Source organism: Mchenga conophoros, linkage group LG11 (genome assembly GCF_057382185.1).
Source record: "Mchenga conophoros isolate Kocher_MC1m ecotype Shallow Benthic linkage group LG11, M_conophoros_male_GT1.1, whole genome shotgun sequence".
In the NCBI taxonomy this organism is placed as follows: domain Eukaryota; kingdom Metazoa; phylum Chordata; class Actinopteri; order Cichliformes; family Cichlidae; genus Mchenga; species Mchenga conophoros.
In genome coordinates this window covers 11,011,029-11,034,590 of record NC_140536.1, presented here as the reverse complement: position 1 = coordinate 11,034,590, position 23,562 = coordinate 11,011,029, and the positions used below count along the sequence as shown (strand labels likewise).

General features: G+C 41.0%; 1 protein-coding gene across 1 annotated transcript in view; it reads right to left on the bottom strand.

Annotated features, from left to right (window-relative positions):
* Positions 1-23,562, bottom strand: part of eif3ea (eukaryotic translation initiation factor 3, subunit E, a) — a 28,353-nt gene that overhangs the window by 485 nt on the left and 4,306 nt on the right. Inside the window, exons 4-12 of the mRNA XM_085290880.1 lie at positions 23,429-23,471; positions 21,800-21,904; positions 16,718-16,843; positions 16,231-16,355; positions 12,360-12,486; positions 11,669-11,770; positions 7,653-7,762; positions 1,402-1,504; positions 799-933 (exon numbers count right to left, since the gene is read on the bottom strand). Of these exons, the coding sequence (XP_085147006.1) occupies positions 799-933; positions 1,402-1,504; positions 7,653-7,762; positions 11,669-11,770; positions 12,360-12,486; positions 16,231-16,355; positions 16,718-16,843; positions 21,800-21,904; positions 23,429-23,471 (976 nt within the window). The remainder of the gene's footprint in view (positions 1-798; positions 934-1,401; positions 1,505-7,652; positions 7,763-11,668; positions 11,771-12,359; positions 12,487-16,230; positions 16,356-16,717; positions 16,844-21,799; positions 21,905-23,428; positions 23,472-23,562) is intronic.

Sequence of the window (23,562 nt, the reverse complement as noted above, 5' to 3'; positions counted from 1 at the left end):
CTTTTTTGGTCTAATTACAAAAACTCCTTAATGGGGGGGGGGGGGGGGGGGGGGGGGCTTTTTTTATAGGATAACTTTAGGGTTGCACTCCCGCTGCAGACATTCAAACAATAGGGAGGAGGCTAATTGAGCACATCAAAAAGATACTCAAGAGGCGCACGGTTATCATGAATGCTGTAACTGCCTGGTCTCGGTCGTGTCGGGCTGCCCGTCAATCCGCTCTGACAGATGTCAACTTTTCAGGGAGTTCGGAGCATCATTTTAGCATTGCGCGTAGTTGCAATGTTTGAACTGCCTACATAGCGCCATAACGTGCAAGGTCAACATCAAAAACAGACTTAAAGGGGATGACTGGACCCCGAGCCAGACATCTGTAACAGGTCCTAAGTGCAGAAAACTCCAGACTTTGACTAATGTTCACCAAAGCCAGAGTGAGGGTCCACCTTATTTACGCTGCTGAGCTGAGTCACTGAGCTCGGGCCTCGTTTTATGGTTGTTTGGAATCTACCTTGTCATTAGGCCTTTGAAGAGCAATGGAGGGATGAAAGCATTAGCTCTGTTAAACTTGCTCTTACTGGCTTTATTCCGTGTAAAGAGAGCTTTTGTTGACGGTTGTTCATCAACATTCTTGAGCCTTGTTCTTCTGAGCTGATCATTTGAGGTGCTTTGAACTACCCTGAGTGCACGCTGACCTTCAGTCTGATCAGTTAAGTGAGTTTTGCTTCCCCTACAGCGATGAGCAGGGAGTGGAGATTTGTGTGAATTTTTATTTTAATGTACACTTTGTGCATTACTCACCTCGTTTCTGCTGCTCTGGGCCTGCTTTTTCTCAATGTTCATGGCCAGCATTTGGCTGCGGAACGAGAGGCTCTTAGTCTTCTCAATCACCTGCTGGTAAGGCGATATGGCGTTGTTCCCCATGACCACATGGCCCTAGAAGAATGGATAATAGCCTCACAATAATGCCAATAACTTTTAGTCTCACAGGCATGCTATTCTACAATGACCAACCAGAAGTATCACATAGGTCCTATTCGTTTCTACTGTAGGCACATCTAGATAATTCTATGTCATTCTGGTAGACTAAGCTATGATTTACTGATTACAGAGAACTGTTGCGATGGGTATGCCATAACATGTAGGATCAACATAGAGCCTCATAAGAGGATATGTAACAAGGCTCAGATACTGCGGTTACAATGTCCTTATAGCTACCCTTCCATTTTAAAAAAAATAATAAAATTTTAAAAATGAGGATAGCGTTGGGCTCCTTTTCCCTCCTGAGGTTACACAGAAGTGGTTCTGAAACAGCCCCCAATTTGCTGAGATTTGTTTTAAAGGATTTGATTCATTACTTAAGCACAGGGCTGACTGATTGAGGAAGAAGACAGAGGGTCTCACCAGTTTGGAGTCTATCTTGGCATCCAGCCTGGCGTTGCGGATGAGGTTGACGATCCATCTCTCGGCTTCCTCGGGAGTCATGTTCAGTTTGTCTGCCAGCATGCTGTTGAGGAAAAGGAGACAGTGAGCTCTAACCTGGTTCGGTTGAAATAATTCAAAGTAACATTGATATTAAATGTTCTAGAGACATTAAAGAGTTCCCAGAGGATGTGTCTTTGGTCAGCAATCAAGTTAGAATTTTAATTTGACCAATACTTTTAGCCAATGACAGGATATCGGCAAAAATCAGCTGTTCTTGTACATTAGTGTACGTGTGTGGAATAGCACGTTCAATACCAATGTATGTAGATCGAACTGTCACGACTTCTGCATGAGTCTCAATTGTTGTAGCTTGAAGCACTATACTGAGCCACCAACAGTCTAGCAAAGTCTAAAAAACAGCTGATAAAATCTCACACTTTAAGAGGGATTTTAATATAAAGTCACGTGAAAAAGAACATTTTCACAGAATTCCAAGCAGACTTATATAGCAGTAAGTACACATTTACTGCTTCCATAGGAATTAAGAGGGTGCCAGGTGCTTCCGATCAAATACACTTGATTCAGCAAGTGTGAGCACCTCTATAAAAACAGAAGAAGAACACACGAGACTTCTGGAACAACATGCTTTGGACAGACGAGATCAAAGTGGAGATGTTCGTCCACACAGCTTGCACAGTGGCACCTTTAGCAAAAACCAAACACAGCATATCAGCACCAAGACCTCATGCCAACTGTCAAGCACAGTTGTGGAGCAGTGATGATTTGGGCTGATTTTCGGAGTCATGGGACTCATGGAGTTGAACATCAACAGTACAAAAGTATTGTAGAGTCAAATGTGAGGCCATCTGTCCAACAGCTAAAGCTTGGTCTGTATGGGGCCATGCAGCAAAAGAACGATTTCCTGCACTGCAGCAAATCTACAACAGAATGGCTGAAAAAGAAAAGAATCAAGGCGCTGCAATCGCCGAGTCAAAGTCCAGATCTCAACCTGATTGAAATGAGAGGACTTTAAGAGAGATGTGCATAAATGATTCCCCACAAAACTCAATGAAATGACGCAACGCTGTATAGAAGAGCAGGCCAAGACTACTATGCCAGAGACACAGACAATTTCATACAGAAAAGTGTTACTTCAAGTTACTTACACTAGGTGGTGAGTCTAATCTACTAAATCATGGAGCTATACTTAATTTTTGAAAACTGCCATTTTCAAATAAAATAAATAAAATACCCCAACTGAATTTTACTGTTAATTCTCAGGTAACATTTAGCTTCTGGAAACCCTGACTTCAATTAAATGTAGCTGCTGTGTGTGCTGATTCATGCATGAAATATGTTCTAGCACCCAGTAAATCGTATTTAATGCTACTCTATGTTATGACCGATGTTGCACATTAGGTCCCAAATGACTGGTTATTATTTCCATTTGACAAAGTTTATAAATGGCCAACACATTGCACTTCAGGCAAAAAATATATATAACACACCCAAACACTTCTAATGGTCCCCTGCTAATGGGAGCTTGATTTACAGACTTGTATGAACAACTCAATTTGAAGAATGGGTACTACCCCATGTTGTGAACCTCTGTAATTATTTAACTCTTTCTCTTTTTTGTCCAGGAAACACTCTTTGTCCACCTGACTGCTAAAGCTCATCAGACAACTCCAAACAGCAAATGTCCCCTGAAGTAAAAGCCAGGTAGGAGACCGGGCTGCTCTTTGATAGAGCTGGATGTAGATGTGTCACAGTATAAGGAGGGGGTTATGAGGGTGGCTGGCATTCTTTGATCCAAAGCTTTCCCCCATTGCAGCTGGCTTCCCTTGTGGCTTTCAAAATAACTAGACCCCCTCGATACCCCCTTCCCCCTACATTTCCTGCCTCTTTCCTCTTGTCTGACCCTCACCACCCTCCACGCCTACCACATTTCATATCAGGGCCCCAATAAATATTCCCGGCCGCTTTGAGCACTACTCAGAATGACTACAGCAACTCTCATCTCAAAACCATGAAACCAGCCCCTCCCTTGAGAAGCACAAATCCTGCTGGCACAAATGCGTGAAATCGGTATTCCTGCAAAAAAACAAAACAAAAAAAAAAGCAATAGCACAGGTTAAAAAGGCCTGTATTAAACAACTGACTTTGTTAATGATCGCTTCCTGGTCAATTAACCCCATTTCGCGAGACCCCTTCAATATAAGTAAGAATCTGCCCAGACAACACCACTTTTCACTCCATGCCTCAGCAAACAAATTCAACCACTAGTACAGATTTCAACTGTCTCTCAGAGGCTTATTTAAGACATTCTTTTAGTGGGAAGTAATCTTATTTTGTGATATGTCTGTCTTACCTCAAGGCTTAAAAACTTTAAAAAAAAGACTACCACTTTCTAACCCATGAATGTTGGTCAAATGGTGGCAAAACCACATAAAGAAGGGAAGTGAAATGATGTCAGTGTCTGGATGAGGCATTAAAAGCATAAACAACAAATAAAAGGCATTACCTCAGCATAATGAGAAAAATAGGGTTTGGTCTCCAAGTGACAGTGCACATCTCTCAACACTTACACCACAAGTGAAGTGATTGAGAAGGTGGATAACAGGACAGAAAAAAAAGGCAGTTGCGAGGAGTTCCCAGCAGCCCAGAGGAGGGGAAAGGATATGAGGAGACTGATGAAGCTGTCACTCATAACAACAAACCTTGTAACATTAGCTCTGCCGGACAGCTGATTACACTTCAGCTCATCAAACCTGTGGAAAATGATCCATGACAGCAACATTGCTCTGATGGATCATTGTCTGGAACGTCACAAGTTTGTGTGTAGGCTGTCTAAAGACCCAAGTTTAGGTTTGATGGTTAACACATGTCGGTGATCGCACTGACACCATTTCACATCAGCAAGTGTTAATTTAAAGTAAATGATGCGCTGATGAGTAGCTGCAGCTCACACTGTCAACTCGGAAATTCAGGATTTCGATTTCATGCTCTGTGAGGCAATGTGTTGCAGGATCTTGAAGACAGTCCTTAATAACTCTGTATGTGGGATCATTAACGTGGTACAGGATGACTTATTCAGTAACATCAGGCAGGCAGACTGGAATATAAGGGGTACAACTGTAGGCATCAAAAGCACCTAAAACCTTTGAAGGGTACTATACATCGCACTCCATCAAGCTGACTGATATTAGTAACAATTCTTCAACTATTTATTTAACAATTAATCTAACGCAAATTCAAAAGTAAATTTGAAACTGGTTCTAATTTCACTCCAGTGAAGGTGATTGCTGCGCAGGAATAATGTGGGTGTTTTGTTTGACAATTCAGGAAAGTCGGGACGCATGTCAGTCAGGTCCAGGTCAGATATGGTGATCAAAACAAACATGATCTGGTTTCCTCGCTGGGGACTTGAGCTAATCCTTAACCCTTCTCGCTGTTGTCTTTGCAGTATAACACAGGAACACAAAGTGCCCCAAAAGGCCCAAGGCCTTGGCCTGTACGAGTCAAAGCCCTCTAATCTAATTTATAAAATAAAGTCTGGCAATGTTTTGCTCCCAGGAAGCACATTTGTATATCAGAGCAGGGTAACTTTATCTTATGTTCTAGTGACAGTGTTCTTCAACAGCTAGCCTTACTTATATCTCAGAGAGAAGGAAGATCAGAGGGAAGGGGAAAAAAGACAGAAAAGGACAGATGTGGGAGCATGCAGTGCGCAGGTCAGAGTTAACAACCCACACTATTGACATCTTTTGGCCTTAAAGCTGAACAGGCAGCTTCCACGCCTGGTTTTATTTTACACAACCATGATCCTGTTCCTTTGGGGAGAAGGATCACTTTCATTTCGACCCCTTACTCGCTCTGGCTCCTGAGCTTTCGACTTCAGGCTAGGGGACTCCTGTGAGTCTCAATACCAAGCTCACACTTGAACAGAGAGGTCAGGCATTGGGGTCTAATTCAGTTAAGGGAGAGAGGAGGATTTTGGGGGGGGGTTCTTCTCCAAAGTAGACCCCTTCTTAACATGGCTGGCCTAAAATGAATGCATTGTTAAACACTAACATATGATAGTGTTTAGGAGAGTCCAAGCCATTTGGAGCAACCTCGTTTTCGGCTTGGGGTAAAATTGATTTTTCGGAGAAACCGAAATGATTGTGTGGTCTTTTTAATGACTCACTTGTGAGGTGGAAAGCTCTTCAGTGTTACTTCCAAATACACACGACACCCCTTCCAAATACCAGTGAACTGTTGTGTACAACACAATCCAGTCATGAGTGGGGGGGGGGGGGGAGACAAAACTTCCCCAAATGACCACGTCTCAAGCATTTACTCATAATGTCAAAGGACAAGTGTGCACTTGAGGTCACAGCAGGGTCTGAAACATTTATGGAAGGACTAAGGAAATAAAGCCTGTAAATCAAACAAGGAAAGCAAAGCTAAATTGGAAACACGCACGCACACGCACGCACTCTTGAGACACTGAAAAGTCTAGACAAAAAGACATGTGTGTGTGTGTGTGTGTGTGTGGGGGGGGGGGGGGGGGGGAGAGGTTGCAAGTGTGGGCTAAATCACATTTTCAGTGCCTACAGTACACTTTACACAAGCATTTCTTGCATAAAAGAACTAAAATAAGCCAACTTCTGGTCTACTTTTGTATCTCAAGCTGTGGGCAAAAGGCAAGCTAAATATCTGTGAAACCATCATGGCCAGCAGCTATAAAAATGTCCTCATTAAAAACAGCCATCAAATTCATTTGAGTCCACGCTTGGGTGCAGAGGGCTTCTGGGTAGAGGACTAATGACTTGGAATTTAGTTGTCTGTCAAAAACAGACATGTTCTGTCCATCGTCACAACACCACCAAAAATAAACACGGAAATCCCTAAAACGACCCTTGGTTTGTGTTCCTGCTTCAGAAACCTCAACAAACAAGAGAGTTGAGGACACACAAAAAGGTGAAAAGTAGAAAAATCACTGTTCAACTTCCTCTTTCAATGTTACCACTAACCTTTTGTGGTCCTTAACAAGTAAATGGATCCAATTGCACTAAGTCTGCCAAAAAGAACCAGGACTCCTAATCAATTCCAGACAATCTGCAATTGGAGATTTCGACAGGGCCTGATCATGTTCCATAGTTCAACCTTGACTACAGACTTCCACAGCTCTATGTAGCAGTCAATGCAATCATTTTCGTGTCAGAAGAAGTAATTCATTCCCTCTTTCCACTGAGCATCACGTGTTTGTGAACCATACTTGGAAATGCAGCCTTTCCTTCAAATCTTTAGCAGTCACAATAGGCCTGAGGGACGGCATACTGCTGTGTGAAAGCAGTGGAAAATGTGTACTGTAAATTAGTCTGGAACAGTATGAACAACAGAATAACATATGCACTTCCTAACGTCAGAGATAACACTTACAAAGACAAGCGGGATTTCTCTTTATCTTTATAACTCTCTCAAATTGATGCCAAATCCTATAATTTTTCTTAATTACAAACAATTACTATAATCTTTTTTCTTTCTCGCCGCTAATGCTCACTATAATTAGCATTTACTAAATTTCTTGGTTTTGGGGATGGATCCAAGGTCAATTTTATTTTAATGTAACTAAATTGAATTTCAAGCTAACAGTCAAATTAAGACCTACAGAACCCCCTGACCTCCATTTACCCAGCCGAAGAGAGCTGAAATGTTTATGTGTACTGGAGCAGCTGGGAACATCTAAAGCAATCCAAACCCTGACCTCTTACTGGAAGACAACTTGTAGTGAACTGGCCTTGACAGGTGGTCTTAAAAGTTTAGTAAGCACAGCAACCTGTAGAGACCTGGAAGCAGTTAAACCCCATAATACTTATCCCCAAGATGTGTGGGGTTAGCATGGCTGTGCACGGAGAGGCCAATAAACACTAATTTCAGGAAAATTCCTTTAATCGCAAAGCAGCTGTTCTTACTTCCTGCATCTTGAAGTGTAGCGATATTAAACAGTATTTCCTGTTAATCATTAATGATGTCAGTCAGTTTTCCTGTCAAACATATTCTACGTAGCAGCACACAGGCATTCACAGCTTTCAAACCGGCCAGAAGTGGTTTTTGGTTACACATCCTCTTTGCAACTGACTTCATGTAGCAACTGCCAGCAACTTCCAGGAATTACTTGCCAACTAGTTGGGGAATACACATCCAATACAACAGACAACTATTGAGCAATGTGTGTTACTAACCTGATGCTAATGCACTGGTGAATTCTGCAGAAGGTCTCAAAGATGAAGAGCCGTGCGTTCTCGATGAAGTCCTCCAGGCAAGCAACCAGGAAGAAGTCATTCACAAGAACCTAAGAGACGGAAAGAAGTTCATGTTAGAGCACTGTACAACAGGTATGAAAGCAATGCTTATTTCTATCAATCTAGGACACTGGCCTAAAATACACACAACTCTGAGTTTGGACCAGACAGAGTGGAAAGTCATGAGTGCTTTGTCTGCCTCTTTTATTTAATGTCATATGTAATAAGGGGGAAAAGAATTCAGTTCACTTAAGCCCAATTCCAACTTGGTTTTTGCTGTAGTAAATAGGGTAGGAAGAACTACACTGTCTGCATTTTTGTTTCAGAATAAAGTTCCCTCTCTAAGTAATACACTTAAAAAACAACCACAAATCTTCAGATTCTACAACCACCACATTACACCATTCAGTAAGAACAGATGCAGCCACAGAGATGACCACCCTGTCAGCGACTTATCACTGGTCATCTAGGCTGTTGGTTCAGTGTCAACTCTCTCTCTCTCTCTCTCTCTCTCCTCTCTGTAGGATTGTCAAATTTCACAGCTACTGTCATCCAGCATCTGCAACACCACAAGCTAAATTCCATTCACAAATGACACTGATTTTTTTCAAAAATATGTACTGGGGGAAAAAAAAAAAAAAAAAATATCACCTGTGGCCGGTTACAATAACAAATGCAGCCTCATTTTGACTCTTTCTTACTGCTGCATATGGCCTATTCATCCATTTATCTACTATAAATGTTCATGTTCCAACTACGGTCCCAGAGGTACTACTGTATGAAATGCTCCCATTTCCCAGTGCTTACTGCATTCCAATGCACCAGTGAGAGCTATTTCACATCACAGACCTCTATCTTCAAAAGTTCTGTAAGGATTACCAGCTCTTTGTTTTCTTAAGCCTAGAAAGCTGCTATCTGCACAAAGTTCTGCTTGAATAAATCCCAACTACATGGCGCTATCAGGCAACACACGTTTTCAGCTATGACAATGCTTATCTAAGGCTGATAAACTTTGAACAGCTAAGTGCCCTAATTATTGTCATCTGGGATTCAGACCACAAAGCTTAAACAAATTCTGGAAGGGGCCCGAAGAGCCCATTTATGTGCAATCTGAGGGCCGGACTATAGGTAGCCCTATACTTTTCATTCTTTTGCCATGCAAGCATCTAACATCTGACAGCGATTCCAGATTTGGGTGGAGTGGGAAAGAAACAAATAACAACTTGTACAGCCTAACCAAGCTAAACTCCCTATTTGAAAGCACTTGGCTCATACTTTTGTACCGGCTGCAGTGAACTGAAGTTGGGAGAGCTGAAAACAATACGCATGTCGTGCTATTGTGGCAATCAGCAAATAAATGGGTGCCACTGTTCTCAGCGGATCAAATGTGAGGCACTACAAATGTTCATCAAGACAAAAACCAATTGCAGTGTGTAGTGGTTTACTTCAATCACTCCATGGTCTGTGAGATCCTTTAACCAATGAAACTATTCTCTTGCGTGTGACTTTTCTTTCCCCGCACAAATGTCTCACAGACTTCAAACAAGACCATTTTGGGAACAAACACATGTTTGCATAGCATCACAGTAATGCATTAGAGGTGCTGTTAAACACTTTGGAACCACCCAACTCGTTGTGAATTGGACAAGGTTAATAGAAGCCTTTTGTGCCAACTGGACATGCTCTGATAAGACTGACAGGTAAGCTAGTGTTAAAAGCACCTGGAATAACTTGGGCTCTGAGAGGAAATTGGGAGTGAGCATCTGTTTCAAGCACAGTCGAGTATGTAAACAAAACCCCACGAGGTGAGGTCAGGACCTACCCAGAGAGCTCCTAAAAAGAGCGTGCAAGTGTTTAACAAGGACGGCGGTGTCATATTTTAGTCAGTGTAGACCTTACAGAAAAATATTTTTTTTCCCCACGTTGGATGTGTTCTTTTTTTTTAAGTACATAATCACATAAAAACAAATTTGGCTAATTAATTTCGTTTTAAATTTCTCTAAGTAGCGATATGGTGAGGCAGATGACTCCATATTAGAGAAAAGAGAATAAATCTAAATGAAACAGAACCTTAAGTATACCACTGACATGAGTTATAAACATTTTCTCCTAAGAAAGAGCCATTTGATCAGGCCACATGTTTTTCATTTATCTGCAAGAGGCAAAAGATGAAACGGGGGCCAAATAGCCCTAAGTTTAGTCTTTCAATCCTCTGCACCTCCAAATTAGCACGTCATCTGGGAAAGCCAAATTGCAGTGTGTATGCAGAGAATGAACTAAGAGATTAAGTTCTACTAAATAAACACACAATATGTACATAGCAAAACAATCAGGACACCTGCTCCGTCTTTAAATTTGATTACTTACCACAGAATGTGTCCAGAATATCCTTTAGAGTATCCATGTATCTTATATACAAAGGTCACTAATGCAACAATCTTTGATAAACTGTGGCAACTGTCTAGTTTCAATGTACCTATTATTTTGTCTGTCACACACAAACCTGACAGAATTCAAATGTAAAAATTGCGCAAAATCTTGAATTAACCTTAAGAAAAAGAACACTGCTGGCAATATTTGAGATCAGAAGATACAAATTAAGCCAAATAACTCAATTATGCACCACAGTGCCCAAAATTAAATTAAATTGACCTTAAAGTGAAAAATGAGTCAGAAGAGCCATTATTTCTTATTCACCCAGTCTAATAACGCTTTCAAACAAAAACCTGTGGCATTTTTAAATCTCTAGTGGTAGAGTGGGGCCGTTTTTTAAGAGTGGGCTCCTGTTCTGCTCGTCTCACACTAAGCAGCAACCTCCAGAGCTAAAAAATGTAAACAATGCGAAAGTGCCCGAAAGAGAATTTCATGTTAAAACGATCAATTTTAAAGCGTTAGAACGCATGTTTACAATCTGGTGCTGGCCTCTATAGATGGTTTCCCCCTGTAAAAAATAAAAACAAAACAGAAAACAAAAAACAGGGGTGATTTTTTTTTTTTTTTTTTTTTAACTTTTTTGTTACTCCACCAGCCCAGACATTGGTGTGACCTCTTTGCATGACACGTGTCCCAGCAAAGGCAGCTGTAGCCAGTCTTTTGTATATAGTCAGTAATATAAAAAGACTGGACCAAGTTGTGTGCGTTTCTACTGCAAATTATTGAAATTGAGTGTATGACATGAAGGAGAACATGGACTAAATTAGCACTATTCTCTAGAAAAGACTGAACACAGACCTTGAATAGGTTTTGGGAAAAAAGAGGGCAGAATGTTATTTTTATTTTGCATCATGTCTTTGCGGGTTTCTTCCGCAAAGTGAGCTGTAAATCTTATCTTGTTCAAGGACAAGTTCTCAAATCATCATGCTGTTCAGTGTGTTAAGCTTTGTAGTCAACACACAAAGAAGACTTTTACTGTAAGCTACTCATATTTCATATTAAGTTACATTTCATCATTGCAAACCGAAATTGAAACAAATGCTCTGAACAGTGGTGTTATGACAGATCTCCCTCTTAAACAGAGTGTCTGCACGCCTCTGCAGAGACTTGTGCTTATAAAGCTTTTATTGTTAACGACTAGGCTGATGGGTCAATTACAGGACATAGCATAATCTGACTGAAGCCTGAGTCATACAGTGTCCAAGGAGACCTCTACATATCAGACAGTGAGATACAAGGCCCAGCCTATCACTGCTCTGCCTCACTGGACCCACGCAGAACTGTGGCGAAAAGAATCGCTGTGTGAACGTGCAGAAGGTCACACACAGATGACACGATTACTAACCATTAATACTATGATGCTCTGTGTGAAAGTTCAGGGGTCTGACCCACAAATCAGACGTCCTCAGAAGACCCCCATATTGTCACGCAGATGAACAAAAAAACCAAAACAACATTTCTTCTCCATTTGGGAGCAAAATGATGAATTTACTGTTGGTGAGATGACTGAAGTGGGTACTCACCGATTCACATTCCCTGAGCTTCTTCTGAGCACTGTCAAAGTCAAAGTTCACGTACAGGCACTCCACAAACTCTGTAATCGGATCTTTGTAGGTGTAAGATTCCTGAGAACATAAAAATCACAGGTACAAACATATTTGTGTGTCTAAGTTAGAAAGTTAGGGCTCATCGACAGTAAGGTGCAAGTAGTTTATACAGTTTATTTAGAAATAAATACGACAAATATAGCAAACGTAAATCACTATCTGTATATGAAGTTCAAGCGTTTTACAATGTAGTCAGAACCACCACCTGCTGGACACAATTGCTAAATAAATGAAACCATGCTCTGAACTCTGAAGGGCTCTAAATTTCTTAACTCACATAAGGCTATAGAGCAGACAGTACTGAGGACATCTTTTATTCATTACCAACAGCCAATCAAAACAGTGCTTAGATCTCTGAACCAGCTACTGTCATTGGTAGATAAGGCATGGGCACACAACAGTTAATCAGTTTACTGCCATTCATCAGGAGTTCAAGGCTTCTCTTGCTTGACTCAAACTATAATATATTTTGTGCTTAAAGTGAAGTGTTAGCAATGCTATTGGGTTACATGATCAGTTACCCACCCTTCAAAGCCAGTATGGCCAATAAGTAATGACCTAATAACTGTGCACTCTGTGACAGATTTTTTTTGTGTGTTTTTTTTACCTGTTGTATGACCTTCACCAAATCCTTCAGAACTTGCCGACGTTTACGGACATCCTTGTTTGTAATGACCGCTGTAGTTAGGTAACGCAAGATGTGGGGGCACATAGTCTGGATAGCATTGAGGTATCTGGAGTGAGGTAGGATGAAAGCAATCACTTTTAAGACCAACGTAAGCATAGATGTGATCTTTACAAGGACACATAATATAACATTTTGGGATTCTTATCAGGCTCCTGGCATTTTCAACAGAGAAAATCCTTTTCAGCTAAACAGATAAATGTCCTAACGGGACCTTCATTGGGTCGGCCTGGGTTCAAGTTTTAGCCATTTCTTTCATTAGCATCTTAGGGGGGGATTCTGGCAAGAAGATACAGATCAGTGAGCAGGGACCTGCCCAGTAGCTGAAACTCAATCCAAGAGGGACTGATGCTCCAAGCACAGGTCAACTTGCTAAGGGCTGAACACGAGAGAGACAACACTGTTTCAGGCTCATTATAATCCCACACCAACTGTGGAGATACTGTTTCTGTAAAAACCTGCTGCACACACAACAACTGGACGCAATATTAAAACCACCTGCCTAGTATTTGTGACATCAAAACAAATCCAAATTAGAGACATGGACATTTAACTACACTTCTTTCTGATAGCACTTTGTGGTATTGAGGGAGTCCGGGGGGGGGGGGGGGGGGGGGGGCTAGCATCAGGTCCTTTAAGTAATTTGAGTTGCAATGTTGAAACTACGTGGACTTGTTTTAACAACACAACCCACACATGAGATCAGGAGGGCTAGCTCTGTGGTCGGCATGAAGCTGGACACTCTGGTGACAGTGGCAGAGAAAAGGACATTAAAGAAACTGATGGACATTATGAACAATGCTGGGCATCCTCTGCACACGGCCATAAACAACCAGAAGAGTCTGTTCAGTGACAGGTTGCTTCTCCCCAAGACAAGAACTAACAGACTTAAAAACTCCTTTGTCCCACACGCCATCAAACTGTTTAACTCCTCTCTGGAGGGGAGAGGGAGGGGAAACAGGAGGACAGAGGAGGGGGGAACAACTAAGCTGTAGTGCCTCTTCACCTCACTGTACAATACCTTGTGCAATACTTTTTGTAAATAGTCAACAGTGCAATAGACTCAATACTTGAAATGTGCAATTCACTTGTATTTTTATTTTTTATTCCTATTTATTCTATTTATCCCCTTTGTATATTTTATTTATATTTGTCTCTGTATTTTTATATATATATATATATATATATATATATATATATATATATATATATATATATATGTGTGTGTGTGTGTGTGTGTGTGTGTGTGTGTGTGTGTGTGTGTGTGTGTATATATATATATATCAATTCTGTAACTGTAACTTCGGTCGTTGCTGTGCTTTTTGGAAGTCGAATTTCCCAGAGGAACCCACCCGAGGGATTAATAAAGTTCTATCTTATCTCTCTTATCTTAGATCTGGGAAATTTGGATGCCAAGACAACATGGTCATATTCCCAAAACCATTGTTGAAAAATGTTTGTGGCAGAATGTAATATCCTGCTGGAAGAGGCCATTTCCACCAGTGAATACCACTGCCATGAAGGGGTGAACATCTTCAGCAATGTTTAGGTAGGTGCTATGTGTCAAAGTAATCTTAACATGAGTTCCAGGACGCAAGGTTTCCCACCAAAACATTACTCCAAGCATCACACTACTTCTGCCAGCTTGTCAGCTTTCCATAGTGCATTGTGCTGCTGTCACTGCCTCAGGTTAAGGACCAGCAAGCTCTTTGCTGTTCAGATGGTGTAAAAGTAAATTGTGATTTACCTTCTTTCATTACTCCATGGCTGAGTTCTGATCTGCTTGCATGCTCTTTATAAATAGTTTTGACAGTGGACTGGAGTCATCGTGTACTCTGCCCAGTCTGTGGCTATCCAAGAAAATATGCACCAAGTTGCAATTCACTGTGTGTTCTGACAGTTTTGTAATACCCAGTATTAAAATGCCCTTATCATGACTTTAAGAGGGTTTGCAATCCTTTAGTGTGCAGTTTAATTTTTTTTGTAAACGGTTAGCAGACTTTTGAAAGCCACGGTCCTTAGCCAACTGAATTCACCTAATTGTTTAGCCCAGGTAGGTTCCTTCAGTTCTCCATAGCTAAGGCCAAAGGAGCACATGTTACTCAGAGGAGCGGTTCTAAACCAGGCTTAATTATCAAAATCAATTAAAGGGACAGGGGAACCTGTGGCATTTGTGAAGTTCAGTCTAAAAATGGCAGTGGGCTACCTTTAAAAAGCCACTGTTGGCCTGGTTTTAGGAGAGCTCCCTTTCTTGCTTTGTAGTTGCTTGACTCCCGTGAAGAAGAAGGAGAAAAAAAAAAAAAACCCACAACGCTCCCTGCTGTGTTCCTGATTAACTTACACCTACTCATTCTCCTGGGGGCTCCAATAACAAGCAATCTTGCATGAATCACTGTACCATAGCCTTCTTGGTGCATTCACTCTAACCCACTTAGGAGACTTGTTTTTTTTTTTTGAGTTTTCAGGCAACAAGCATCACTGCACTGGTTTACTGAAGATGCTACTGAGGCATGCAGCCAAGAAATCAACTATGAGTTCAGGTTTCCTCTATTTAAGGAGTCTGTGTGAGAACACAGGAACAGGTCCCGTTTTACAGCTTGTAGGAAAAAGAAAGTCATGTCAAACATTCCAAGGAGGGATTTCAACAATCAAGTAACACAGGGTGTACTACTGCAGTAGTGTTTGACCATTTTGCACCAGTCTTATACTTTGTTACTGGATATTATTTCCCCTGAGGTCTGCGCACTCTGTCAATAGTACACAAACAAGGCTTTGGACCAACATTTGCTGACTGCAGGGGTAAGGGAGGTCAAATGTGGAGCTGAAGGCCAACCACTGGTCACCAACTTCAGCCAAAGGAAGTACTGGTCAAGAGATGGGAAACAAGAGCCAAGCCAAGCCTCAGCGGGGAAAACATGAGGTTTCAAGACTGTGAAACTGCAAAGCACACAAATCTACCTCAGTTTGTCCAAACAGATGGCTGGGTGAGCTTTTCATGAGTAATTATTGGGCAGGCCTCCTTAATCATCCACAATAAAATTAAAAACTGAGTAAAATTCAGGGAACCAGACATTTGAGTGTGCTGTGTTGTGGTCGCCTGTCATACTGTCTGTGGAGCCCAATCATCTGTACAATTATACAAGCCTGCAATCAGAACAGGGGAGGGAGCTAAGACATCAAAATAGGTGGTGTGCAAATTTTAACACAGTGTATAAAGTTTCCGATCTGCGATACATATGGCCTGGTTCTCGACTTGGAGAGTAAACAGACCACACGAAAACACACTTCAGAAACCACTTTGAAAAAACCAGCAGTGTTTCATGAGGAAGCCCACCACCAAAAAAAAACGTGTCATGACAGAAAACAGTTTCCCTCTAAATCAAGTTCAGCGTGTAAAATGTTTTATGAAGCATTTTGATATATACAAGTCAGATAACACGTTAGAGGGTCAAAATATAACACTGTAACCACAGCATATCATTTTTTTTAGTCACGGCCATTCTCAAAATGCAAAAAAAAAAAAAAACAATTTCGAGACATTATCTCATTTTCATTTGCATTTGTAATGCTAAACCACAAAATGCCATTCTGAGTGTAGTTTAAACAGCCAACAGGGCCGAGTCTCAACCACACTGCAAAACTGTGCCTTTCTTCTTTTAGACATTGTTCAGGGGAAATGTATCTGATCTTTTCAACTACTTCCTGGGATTGTTTCAACAGTTTTCAAATTCCTCTCTAAAAGAATGATTGAAGTCAAAAGACTGAAAAAAAATATAATAAAAATGGTACTTACTGTGGCTGATACAGAAAGAGCTCAATGATATTGTCCCTGCCCTTGGGGTGGTTGAAGAAGACAAACAAAGACCAGTGAATGAGCCACGTCCTTTGCTGAAGAGACTGGAGAGGGGAGCTGACGGTCTGGACACAGCCAAGGCCAAGGCAGAAACCCAGTCGAGCATGAAGTCAGACACGAAAGAAGGTCCAAAAGAGACCACCAAAAGGCAAAGAGAAAAAAAAGAAAGTCATTTTATGTCACAAATATGTTTCAAGACAGTTCTATTAATGCTCTTCTCATCTTCAAAACAAAGAAATCACCTCGGCTTCCAAAGAAACACCGATAATGACTTAACACAAATCCAAGTTCTTAAGCAGTCAGATGAGTGTGTGTGGCAAGAAATAAAACGCCACAGCAGAGCTGTACTGCAAGTGAAATGTCAATACGGGAGTCTATGTAAGGGAATCTAAATGTGGTATCAAATTCTGAGAAGTGGGGCATTTACGTTGTTATCGATAGTCTCTCTCAGGCGGGTGAGATCCTCCATGGCTGCCTCCCAGTTCTGCATCAGGATCTCAGAGGCCAGTTTGCCCCACAGCGAGTTCAGGGCATTCCTGTCTGTAGATGGGACCTTGAAACGGACAACATGATACATTTGTTAAACTGATGACACAGTCCCACCTGCAAAACAAGTGTTTTTCCACATTACTTGACAGACCAAATACTAATTAAGGTTGTTCTCATACAGGCTGGCAGACCAAGCGGCAACATCTGCATCCATACGCAGCAAGCCAGGGCTTGTCACCATTTGCTTGGCTTCAGTAGCAGTGTTGTATGATACAGTAACTTTTCTCATTTATATCCTTCAAACCAATTAAATTATGTCATGGCAGGGGAATGGAGCTTGACAGACAAGAGAAATGAATTATGAAAGACTTTAATAGAACCACATTCAAAGCACTTTTGGGTAAATTGCCACATTAAGGACATATTTGAAGAATGTGTCACTGAAATTTCCTGAACAGTCCTACAGAATTATAGCATTTGGTTGGAGAGTTCATTTGACTGGGTAATGCCAATAAGGTCCTCAGGTTTAAAAACGCTTCAGCAAGATGAAACCATTGTTTAAAATTCGAATTGTATTTATTGCAAGGGGATACTTTTGACTTGTTTGCTATCAGAACTAATCCAAAGATTATATCTCATAGATTGATAAAATCAGGGCACAAATCGGAGACTGTTCTAAATGAATGTGGCACATAGGTCATGACTTTTTATTTGCTAGCATGGCTGTGTAGTTAGGATGTTGCTGAATCAAGATCGCACTGCCCAAGTCTGTGCAACAGAGCGGCACAGGAGTGATAAAATAAAGTCTTCATTAATATTTAAATGATCCAACTTCAAAATATCCAAGAAAATTGGAGTTGTTATTATTTCTTGCAAATATTGCTGCTCTTTAAACAAGAAATGAAAAGTGCCACCCATCACCTTCAATAAATCTGGACAACTCTGTCTTAATCACAAGGTAATTAGGCTGAAATATGAACCAAGGCTAACAAGACACATCTTTGAGAGGATAATTACTCTCAAACGTGTTGCAGGCTACAGTTTCTGATTCCCAGAACCCAGCTAAAACAAACAAACAAAAAAAAAGAAAGAAAGAAAAGAATCCTGTAATGAAACGCAGGTTGAGAATGCCTCTGAACCTCTGCGATGCAATCACTCTGTAGTGGACCACTGGACTACACCCTAGGGCTCATGGGAAACTGTGCGCCACAGTAGTCCACGATAACACCAAACACCAGACGCATTGACATGAGTCAAGCAGGAAGTCGGGGTGGGTGTCTGTGGAGCGTCCAGAGAAACCTAGATGCTAACCAAACGCCCCTGTACAACATCGGACAGCTGCTGTAGTAGACTGTGAGACACGACAGATGCACACACGCAGGAAACGCTTCAAACAAAAAGGAAAAATAAGAGAACAGGTTTCCGCTGAAACTGAAATTGGTGATTATTTGGCTATAAAGGGATTTCTTGCTTAGCAAAAAACAGCTACAGTCTGATAACATTTCATCAAGCTGTTATAATATGAGATGATGGCAGGTAAAGGGAAAATATTTGGAAAATCTCTTGTGGTATTCCCCCAAAGGAGAAAACAGTAAGATGCTGTGTGCATCCAACCAGTCGGAGCAGCGCTCTTTGATCACAGAGCACGTCTCTGGTCTATAATGAATGATTCTTTTGAAGGGGGGTTTGCAGAAGTCACAAGAAAGATCAGCATTGTAGCTCTGAGAAGAAACTGGCTATGCTGCCGATATAAAGGTCAGCGTTTCATCTGTTCTAGTGTTTTGTTTTGTTTGCTATTTTTTCTCTCTTGGAAGTCCCTGCCTGCTACGTTTGGCTGACCTCCAGGTCATTATGGCAGCTTTCTACACACACACACACAGTCTGGCTTTTCACTAGTCGCCACGCTAGAAAAGTTTCAATACCTGGGTTTTTCCAGCAGTTACCTTAAGTTTCCATTGGTTTGTGAAATGGGCACATTTTCGCTGACTGACCAGCAACAATAAATTTACTGTGCTGGGGATCCGTCGGGATACTCAATCTTTATTCTTAACATTCAATCCCTGCATTAAGTGATGATATGAATAAGTTGCTCTTTTCGGGCTAGGCCACACTGTAACAAGACCTGAGGCATGGATTTTGCAAGGCTGGCTTCTTTCGTTTAATTGACTGGGTTTCCCACGTTAAATGACTTTATGGAACCTCACCTCTCCCATACGGAAGGGGGGGGGCAGACAAGGGGCCTGTGAGGATGGGAGGTCCACAAAAACACAAAAAAAAGACAGGAGGAGGAGAGGGAGTAGTGCACAGAGTCTCACTAATGAAACCCATTTTTACCTATTCCCCTTTCTAAAAAGCCTCTCGCATTGTCAAGAGTAAGCAACAGATATCCAGTTACAGAGGCTGGAAATGAGGAAACTAACAATTTGAGGGTTAAAAAAAAAGGGACTCTGCTGGACTTTGAACAGCATACCTCAATTAGAGCAATTTTGGTTTATTTAGACTGAGTTGCAACGCCATAAACAACTGTTGTTGGGATAGTGGGTCATACGCCTTGCAAGCTTTTGAAGACTTTTCTTACACGCTATTGATTTGTCTCTTCCCTTAACAGATCTGAGCACATCAGTAAAATACCCAACTGCTTTGGGCTAAAAGAGTTGTTTGTAGGGAAGAATCGTTGCCAAGATTTTCAGGAGGGGAACAGAGATGTGCATGACTAGTAGGACTGCCACGATTAGTCGACTAGTCACGATTACGTCGACGAATGTAATAGTCGACGCGTCATTTGAAGCTTTGAAGCCAAGATCCCAAAAGACGCAGGAATAAGTAGTAGGATTTAAGAGTGTAATAACGGACTGAAACAGAAGACGGCAGCACTGCATGCACAAGGATGCCAGCTGCCGTTAAACCCCGAAGAAGAAGCCGTGTCCGGTATCGTAGCTGTGTCCAAATTCAGGAAGCGCATCTTCCTGTGCCTGCATTTGTAGGCCAATTACATTACAGCGACACAACGAAGACTGTCCAAATTCCAAGACTCCGACAAATGCGGCCTTCATTTCCCCAGATTGGGGATGGGTCGGGTGTATGCTTCATGGCCCAACCTATCGACCATCAAAATAATCGCTTGTGGCAGCCCTAATGACTAGGCAGAGTCACTGACATCCAAAAGACAGGATGCAGTGCCGTATCAAATGCTAATGAGGACAGAAACAACCAAAAATGGTCTTAATATTTTTCACTCTAATAAACAGACAAAATGTTGATATTATTCTGCCTGGCCTGCTTTAGCACAAGTCCTTGCTTTACCACACAGCTAAATGCTGAAACAAAAGAACAACAAAGCTAGAGGACAAGTGAGTGACACTGTGAAACCACCAACTATGCAGGCTGCTTCCATCGCTCATTATAGGACATTCAGCTCCAAATTTAACTCACAAACACTTGATCTAAGATCACACACAAGGAGTAACAATAGAGTTTAATTTCTGCAGGGCATTTTGATTTATTCCAAATGACTTTAGTCAACAAATTGTACAAGCTTGGAGAGTCCCCTACGTGTCACAAAAACACCACGATCACTGATCATTGCACTTACCAAAACTTGGCAATTGTGATTTTTTTAATGCATCCAGGTGAGTCCACTCTCATTTTCTGATTCTATACACAATATGTCTTTGTGTTTGTAAAGTAGAGGCCACCCGATATGAGGTTGCTTTCTTTTTTTTCCTTTTTTTTTTTTTTTTTAAAGAAACAAGAGTGATACTAATATATCCTCCTGGGCATTTAAAAAAAATGTTTATGGATATTTTTTCTTTCAGACAAATTAAACATAATCAGATTTCCCAGGCATTTATTGGGTGTAGTTATAATTCCTTAATAAGATAACATGACATTGCCGTTTACCCCCCGCCTTTTTATTTTAATTGTCAGAACATCCAGTGGATTACTCATTTATGCTCTTGCCCAACTCAGCTAAGATCAACTGTTTGTGTTTCTGGCGTTCCAAACGTGTGTTGTGTTGCCAACAGGGAAGATGCAAAATTCCTTTCGCTGGACAAAATAAGCATCATCAAAATTCATAATATGGTTGAAGGGTGTTTCTCGTCTCTTTTTTACCTTTTTAATTTTCATTTATTAGCGGTTTTAAATACTGATACCACTACATTGGAAAAACAGCTAATATCAGCCAGTACATCAGCCTCACAAATATGTCAGTCAGGCTCCATTATAGAGAACATAGAGAGCGTGCATGTACATAAACTGAATACTGGCAGTGGTCTCGGTGAACAGTAATTATCTTTCTCTGCGAGACAATCACTGGACTTTGAAACATCTTGAAAACTACTTAATAAAACTTTGGCTTTGTCCTCCAGCTCATCACTCCAAATTCAAAATAGAAAGATAGCTGTATGATGAAGACAGCTATTAATTACGTACAGTTAATTTTCATCCCCCATGATAATCACACACCCTCTTAGAAACACCTTGCAAATTGCATGAAACCCTCTTAATGGTAACTGGGAGATGCCTTGCATAACTAAGTACATAAGCTCAGAAGTCGTGACTAGCGACTCTCTGGCCACAGCACTCAAATCAATAAGCTGTCTACTGAGTCCCGCCCCGTGAGAAGACTACAGACAGATTATGCAGTCCGCCACTGATCACTTGGCCCAGTAAAAGATCCTACTCAAGTCCTAGAGCAGTCTCCTCCTAATACAGAAGACGTGCAGGGAATTGAACAGGCAATGACGTAAGCTTTTCACATTCAATTACTTCTAAGTGTTCTTTTCCTCTGCTATGCAAGCACTGGCATATGGAGGAATTAAAGCTATCTGGCAAACCTAATGTGACGTTCAATTTTAATATATCAGACGAACGCCTTGAGCTAGTATATAAATGAGGATAGAAAAATAGTACTGGCACTCTGTTAAGTGAAGGGGTACCGGTTATCAGCAAATGCCACCATTCATGTTCAATAGATTGTAAATGTGTTGAATGTGTGCGACCAAAGCTGAAAGCTTACCAAGACACGGAAGAAGTAGAGGTACTCTGCAGCACCAGAGTAGTTTCCACACTCGTACTGGAACTTGGCATACCTGTACAGGGTGTCTAAATACTCCTGACGAAACTGCAAGAGAAATACAGCATAAACACAAATGTTACAGAGACAACGTGAATTGCTGACAACGTGAAATGGTAAGACTAAAACTTTATAAATACCATTTCTAAAGGGGACATTGGTATGTATTGAGACCTTTTCTACAGTAAAAAAAAAGATGAAATCATTGAAATGTTGACCGATTATCAAAATTATATGATAATTCTTTACAGAACATTATTTGTACAGGCATTATACAGTTGTAAATTATGTTTATAAAGCTTTTGATCATATAAGTAAACAGGTGATGTGGTGATGGTGTCCTGTTTCACTCACTCGTTAGCATTTTCACCACTTGTTCTCTTTTACTTTCTCTAGTTGTTTGGTTCAACTGAGAAAACATTGTGGCTTGGGTTAAAATGAAACAAGTTAGGAGAGACCGTAGGCGAGGCCCCAGTTTCACTACTGCCACAAGCAGTGTGTCACAGGAATGTGCTCAAAGACAACTTCCATGTATCTCAGGTTTTAAAAAAATGGCCGCATTTCATGCTATTAGAATCATGATGTGAGCTTACGATCAGGAACAAAATAGCAATGTCAAGTTTTAAACCATCATTGCATTAAATAAAAAGTAAATAACATGAGCTGGTATCATCAGAATGTAATCAGCTGAAATACAATATATATATATATATATATATATTAACACATTATGGATAAAATTCTGATTTTGTTTTGTTAAAAGTAAAATAAACACAAAAGTTTAACAACAGTCATAACAAAAACTCCAGAGAAACACAAATGACCTATAAATTAAATCACAAATATGACAATATTCCATATTTATTTGTTGCATCTGAATAATTCCCTGCTGTGGTGGCACACTGCTAAGTCATTTTTTTCCCCCAATGAAAAGGAAGGGACTATTTAAATTAAAAAAAGCAAAACAAACCAAAACAAAATGCCTTCCAAGATGTGGTTATATGAACTATATATTATATATGGGGCTATCATTTCAAGCCTACATGTCTTCCTATATTTAAATGTCCTTCCTGTCCAGTATTTCAGAGCAGCGTGAGCTAACGTCAAGCCATTCAAGAAGATTCAGAACAACCGTGACAGGCAGCAAGCGCCTTTTGCCGCCCAAGCCTTTCCCAGTGCATACTGAGGGGCTCTGAGCTCGGGCTGTGTCGAGGTGCACTGAGGACAGCATGCAGGTCAGCGGGATACCGGAGTAGGAGGGGACCGATGGAGGGGAGGGTAAGAAGCCAAACATCACGGTAAATATAGAACCTCCGGCATTCTTGCGGCTCTATCCACGAGTCCCGAGCTACTCCGTTTATTCTTAACAATTCACCACAGAATGTAAATGTCCACAGAATTTGTGCAAGCCATACAAACCCCGAAAATGAGTTAAGGGTTTTGGGAAGTAATTTTGCATTTCCCTGCTCGGCCTGTCCCTCCCGCTTTGCCCCTAAAACAACCATGAGTTCACAAAAGAGCCATGGGAAATGCAGCGAAGAAGTGAGATGTCAGCAAATCAGGCCAACTTACGTTATGTTTCTCTGCCAAATAGTCAAAGAGCATTCGTCCATCTCTGGAAGACAGAAACAAAAAGAAGAAAGCAAGACAGTTCCTTTAGTTAGAGACCATTTAACTTGAGTTGCCGTTTGGCTAAGGAACTGGCA